Source organism: Lotus japonicus, chromosome 6 (assembly GCF_012489685.1).
Source record: "Lotus japonicus ecotype B-129 chromosome 6, LjGifu_v1.2".
Taxonomy (NCBI): domain Eukaryota; kingdom Viridiplantae; phylum Streptophyta; class Magnoliopsida; order Fabales; family Fabaceae; genus Lotus; species Lotus japonicus.
In genome coordinates, this window is record NC_080046.1 from 7,133,494 (window position 1) to 7,140,572 (window position 7,079).

The window sequence follows — 7,079 nt, forward strand, 5'->3', positions numbered from 1 at the left end:
TTATATTCACGTTCACGTGGGTCTGATAACTCATATGCAGTATGCTTATGTTTATGCAACCGTGTGCTATATGCATGAATATATATATTTATTCTCATATCAGATTTGCCACAATAAGTATATATATTTTTTTAGTTGCTTGCTATGGTACCTTAATCCAGATCAAGGTGTGGTACCCTAAAATAACAGAGCAATAGAAAACATACAATTCAAACTTTGAGGAAGAGAGGATGGAGGAAGATTTAGATGTTTAAAATGGGTGGAGCAAGAAGGAAGAAGATCCTGACATGAAAGGAATTTAGATGATATCTCAGAATTGCAAACATATTGTGTATTATATAACATAAACAAACTTAAAAAGTCTGTTATTAATTCTTTAAGTTGATTATTAACCTTTTTAAAATTGCAATAATAATTCATTTCGCCTTTTTTTAACAAAATTATAACTTAAAATATCACTTGGGGTACCACACCCAAAAAAAATTCTGGGCACCACAGAATTTACCATTTTTTTAATATCAGATGAGCGATTGTCCGTGATACCAAATCCAATCACTGATAAAAAGCATGAAAAAGACTTCCACTACATTTAGCTAATAACCCAACATTGGATAGTTAAAATTAAAGCACGTTGAACGCATTACATGATAAAGAAAATCTAAAGTACAAATTAGGAGTAAGGGATTTTCTAGGCTTGTTTCTTGGATTTTTGTAGTATTGCAACCTCCTTCCTAAGTATTTTGATCTCAATATCCTTGCACTCGATTTCTTTATCCTTGTTGTGCACAACCTCCTCTAAATCCTTTAGATGGTAATAGTGGAAGTCTCTCACACTCTTTCCAAAAATTTGACATAGAGAGTTCAATGCAACCCATGAAACAGACTCACGAGCAAGATCAGTTGTAGAAGAAAATTTACCTTGAAACACCATAGATTGGCAACGGGGTAGCCCTGGTAGTGTGACTGAATATTTGTAATGTAATACACCTTCAATTACTCGCGATTCACATAGAGACCAGCACGGCATGCCTAAACAACGGTACTCACATATGTGGAAAAGCATTCCTTGTGTGGTGTATTCCACCAGGAAATCGTTCGGGTTAGGGAATTTCTCCACCCATATTTCTGTGATTCGGCCGAAAAATTATAGTGAATTCGGAAAAATAATACTACAACAATTCATAAAATAAGTTGTTGCACTAAAACATCATACCTCCAAACATTGACTGTTTATGACTGCCATTAACACCTTCGCCCCTTGTCAGCCTTTTTTGGCATTCTTTTGCCCTCTCCGCCGCTGCCGACTGAATGCAGAATTGTAGCCATGAAGCTAGCGCTTGTTTAAACGACAGAAACAAATTGTATCGACTTCCTTGTAGCTGGAATCCATGCTTCGCAGCTACATCCCAATATTTGAAAATACCAGGTGTCCTACCGGTGTACACAACAAAAAATATTTCCCTCTTACCTATGTATATTGGAAATAGATGTCAATTCCAAAATGTGTGATGCAACCAACGCTTCTATATATAGGCAGAACAATAGAAACATTATTTTGGTTTGCTTTTCCACTTTACCGAGAAATTTTACTTTTTGTCAAGGGTTTTAGGAAATCCTTTTACCCTAAAATAAAAAGATTACTTTTAACGCGTTATCTCACTTTTTTTAACCCTTTATAACAGATTCACATATTTTTTTAAATAAGTGTCAAATATAATGTGTTGTATTCTGCTATAACCCGTTAAATTTAAAATTATGTGTTGTAACCTGCTATAACCCGTTAAAGTAGGTTGTGTAAAATTACTCAACCTAAAAATGGTGTGTACAAAGTTCTCCCTTAGCTTTATACCACACATATACTTTAGGTCAAACGTTACACAATCAACACATTTTTATCTACAGTTCTACACTACCTCCGATCCATCTTTTCACTTAAAGTTTCAAGAGAGTATTATATAATGTTCTTTTCAAGAAATAGTATTATAGAAGTAATAAATGAAGAAAGATCAAACATATTTTAAATAGTGAAATAGACAAACAAGTTATAATGTTATGAAAATTAAAAAAATTAAATTCACTTCCTAGAGAGTTTAATAAAACGGAGGTAGTTACATAATAAGGGCCCGTTTGGTGGTCAGGAGAGGATATGATAGGATATGATATGAGAACATGATATCAACAGGATAGGATAAGAGCATGATAGACTCTTATCATATCCTGTGTTTGAGGTGCACATGATAATGACAAGATATGATAAGGAAAAATGTATCAGAGTTATATTTGAATAAAAAATACATTTAAAATTGATCATTCTATTAATTTCTTTACATTTTCATGAATGAGTCTATATTTTAAAATAAATAAAATTAATTTAAATTTTATTAATTAGCCTATTTTATTGTTTTGAAGATGCCCTATATTTTAAATAAAATTATGCAGTTAACCGATTGATTTTCACTTAGTTGTGACACGTGATAATTAACAATAAAAGTTAACTAAATTAAGAATATTATTATTTCAAAAGTACTTTATATTTGAATTATAAATTATTATATAAGTAGATAAGTAGTTTTAAATAATAGGAGATGAAAATAAAAAATTAATCTATTACTATTAAAAAATCAATATTTGTAATCAATGTTTTTCACTTAGTTGTGACACGTGACAAACAATAAAAATTAACTAAATTAAAAATATTATTATTTCAAAAATAATTTATATTTAAATTATTATATAAGTAGATAAATAATTTTTAAATAATAGGAGATGAAAATATTAAATTAGTCTATTATTATTAATAAATCAATATTTGTAAGGGAGTAGTCTATTTTACTATTTATGAATAATAACTTTATTTATTTTTTATTTTAGTTAAATTAATATTTTTATATTTATTAATTAATATTATTATAAATTATATAATATTAAAATAAATTAATTTGGAGTTAGGATACTGAAAGAAAATATATAACTGGTATCCTATCCTGCTCTATCCTAGCTCCCCCCTTTGGATAACTTTTACACATGATTGACAGGATAGGATAGGAGACATGATAGTGTTATCATATCCTACTGGCACAACAAACAACAGATAACAACATGATATGATTATTATCCTGTCCTATCCTATCCTGTCCTGGTCACCAAACGGGCCCTAAAGGTTCTCTTTTTATTGAAGAGTTTAATAGAAACGGAGGTAGTTACACAGTACAAGTTCCCTACATGTAGCATATTTTTAATCACAAAGGTATTATAATGAATAGATAAATATAATTATTGAAACCATTCACAAACCACGTGCCGTGAATACTTCACATCTTTCCAACAACACACGCATCCAAAAACCAATGCATGCCTTACTAACATGACCACAAGCCACGCGTAGTCCTAAGAGGTGCGTCTACCAATGCTTTATTTTCGAAGCTGATGAGTTTCGTTTGAAGCATCGTATCCACTAAACAACCATTTCCATGGGGCATGGCCAATTCGTAACCGCCGAACTACATATCATTTATCAACCGGCGCCGGCGCCAGTTTTCTGTTGTTCCAAATCCCACCATCCTGTTACCGAAGTGTCGCGTTTTATCGACTGAACTCAAACCTGTAGTTATAAATACCCTTCGTCTTCTAACAATTTCTTCATTATTCCCAATAGCCAATTTCAAACAATCGTTTTCTTCTATATTCTTCTCCTTATCTCTTGTTGTGTCTCAAGCATGGATTTGAGTCAAGATAACCTGTATCAGGTGTTATGCCATGCACCCGCATACCTTCTGTGTAAGTTTAAGAGTGTATCTTCAGAAGTAGATTTTGCGAGGGAGCCTAATTTTTGCCGTCAACAAGCCCGCAACATGCTTCAACAGGGCGACATGCACATTTTCGGTTTCCTTGACATCGCAGCACCTTTCGGGCTGGACCTGTATCATTTATTCGATAATGGTCCTTCACCAGGATTACCAATTCAATTCTTGGAATTATTTAACAGACATTGGAGAATCCTCAATTCCTGGAACGGGTTGGTAGTGGTTGAATTTGAGAGAATAGAAGTAACGCCACCAACGCCGTGCTTATGCAACCCCGTGACCGGTTCATGGGCCCTCCTAAAATCTCCCATGGAAGAGTACGACAATCCTCATGAACTTCAAATGCATATCCTCATCTTTCCAACTGACACACATGGAAACGATTTCAAGTTGATATGCATTAACGGAGCTCACAGTCGGTGGGGTCCCCCATATGTGATGAAGGAATATAACCCCGTTAAAAATAACTGGGAAGTATTGGAAAATAACATTGAGTTCGGGGCTAGGCCGCTCGATCTTGACCAAGTGGCAGTCGTTAATGATAGTTTGTACATGATGTCAGATAATTTCGATTACGGCGAGGAACAGGTTTGGCCGCCGTCTCCATTGCCGTACATAGTGCAATATTCCCCCGTCGAAAAAAATGGTAACATTCTACCTCTCCCTGCTGAGGCTATTCATAATCCTTTTCATGGTGCATACCGGGTCTTCAAATGGGGTAGCCGATGGACGTCAAAAGAGTCTCTATGTCTAGTTCGATATCTCGAATTGACATTTAATCTATGGATCTCTGAAGATGGTTCGCCCGGCTCATGGGACCTTATTCATCGCATTAATGTCGGGGATATGGGGATACACAACGCACTGGAAGATGAAGATGAAGATGAAGATGATGACAATCTTTTTAAAAAAAAATCAGATAATGATCCAATCAGAGGTTTTGGTATTGTTAATGGTGACTGTTTGATCTTCGCGACGACGACCCTTGTCTATGGTTACAATATCAACGGAGCTTACTCTTGGAAATTTAAAGTTCTTGGCGAAAACACAATGGGGACGTATGCCAGGTTCATCTCTTATTCCAGTACCTTTCGGCCTGTTGACTTGCCTCAAACAACCTTGTTCAGTGAGGTTCGTGCGACATTAAATGGTTAAATGTTATTTGGGTTTCGTTTACTATGTAAATCATTAACCGTGTAAGCATTATGGTCATCTGTCTTTCTGTAGTTCTTGTTCAATCATGCATGTTGTATGTTTTACTCTTTGTGTATATTATAAATGTAATTTTCTTTCTAGTGCTCTCAAGTTATAGCATGGCGTGCCTAGCTTATAATTGCGTTATTTTATTATTTAAATTGACTTCCGCTACGTATTCTTTTTTTTTTTAATAAACAAGAATATTGACTACAAGCATAATGTTTTTCTCATTTTTCTTTTCTCATTCGTGTAATGGGTTGAAATACCGTTTTTACTTCACTTAAATAAAAAACTCATCACACTCAACCAATTTTAACAAAGACCTTCACATTGATTAGGTGAAGTAGTCATCATTGTCTCGAGCTACGCAAAAGGTGGAAATAATCAAATATGTGCATCGTAAAAAGTATGATGCACCCTACAAATTAGGTGTTAGACTCATCATTTTCTAGAGCTGAGTAAAAGTGATGACATAAAGGTGATAGCTCCGTCTCAGTCAACATCACCTGATCCAAACACACTTTCGTCTGTAATCCAAGCTATGTGCATATTCTTTTCCCATGTCAGTGATCGAAGTGACAACACAAGCGTTTTTTCTAGGGTCCACGTGCACCAGTCTTCGAGATTATGGAAAGGTAAGCGGTACTAAAACACTGAGCGTTTGAGAAGCCCCTCGGCCACGAACAGACCGAATTCCATAAGTACTCCCTCAGTTCCTAAATAACTTACATTATTTATTGCTAAATTTTGTTCTTAATTGCACTTTACAAAGTGCAAGGTTACGGTAGAAAGTTAAATTGCAATTTTAATAAACCATGAATATTAATTACTATTTCTTAATAGGACAATAGCACAAATATATTACAAGCCCAAAGCTGATTAAGCTGAATACGATAGAAGAAAATAAAAATTACGACATGGGAACAAAATAAACTATTACAGCCGTTCACATATTGAAACATTTCTTAGTAATGATTGCACAACACATTGATGCGTCCACCACTCTTGAAATTTTTAGAAACTTACTCACCGTTCTTAATAAACGGCCATTTTAATTCTGCAGTCAACAATAATTCCAGCCGCATCTCATTTGTTGTATCCATCAACAAAGCAAGAGCTGATAGCATTCTCATTTTGTGATACTTGTACTGCCATAAACGAATTTCATCAATCAATTGATGTGGGGAACACACATGAAATGAATAAGAAACTACATATAATTGTCAAGAAAAACATTAACAAATGTGTAGATGAATTACTCACATCACAAACGAAATGACCAGAAAAATCATGGTCCGTTTGACCTCTGGAAGAGCTCATATTAAGACGTAGCCAATATAGGACCCAATCAGCCGAAGTCTCACTTGAATGGGCAACCACACATAGTAGCATTGAAGACGAAATCAAATACCATTAAAAGATTGATGACAAGAATAAAGAAATACATGATGACATACCTGCTGCCACAGTCCGGAGTTCCGGTTGCCATTTTTATATCCCATGTTAAAAATTGCGCAGCCATTCTTTTAATATACGAAGAATGATTCCCCATTGAAATAATATCCGACACTTTGGCACACTATAAATATATAAATCAGAATTAGTGAGACATTATTTTGTTGGTCAAAAAAGGAACAACACGAATGAAATATGATGAGGAATTAAATCACCATTGTGGAAATAATTTTCCTTTTCCGTTGTTCATGATTCAGATTGCTGTCAACATGAAACACAACACGATCCTTCAACGAAATTACAGCCAAAAACCAATATCCATATTCATCTAGTATGGGAAGGTAGATCTGATGTAATCACAAATTGGAGTAAACAAAGAATTAATCGAATTTACAGCGAGGAAAGAAACAACTAATATGGTCGTAGTAATTATGTAATACAACTCACGTGTGAGAGGCGATCAAATGGTGGCATCCATGTATGCCCATAATAATTGGACAATTCTTGCACCGTTTGCTCATTCGAAACAGAATCCTTATGGTGTGTGCACACGAAATTAAAATCGAACAAACATCAAAACATATGACGGAAAATATTAATTCAAAATAGTATATAGCGTACAGA

General features: G+C 34.5%; 1 protein-coding gene across 1 annotated transcript; it reads left to right on the plus strand.

The window, feature by feature from the left end:
• The first annotated feature begins 3,716 nt into the window (after nt 1-3,716).
• Nucleotides 3,717-5,851, plus strand: LOC130724801 (uncharacterized). The gene is made up of 2 exons (XM_057576081.1): nt 3,717-4,602; nt 5,844-5,851. The coding sequence occupies exons 1-2, from the start codon at nt 3,717-3,719 to the stop codon at nt 5,849-5,851; spliced, it is 894 nt and encodes a 297-aa protein (XP_057432064.1).
• Nucleotides 5,852-7,079: the final 1,228 nt, after the last annotated feature.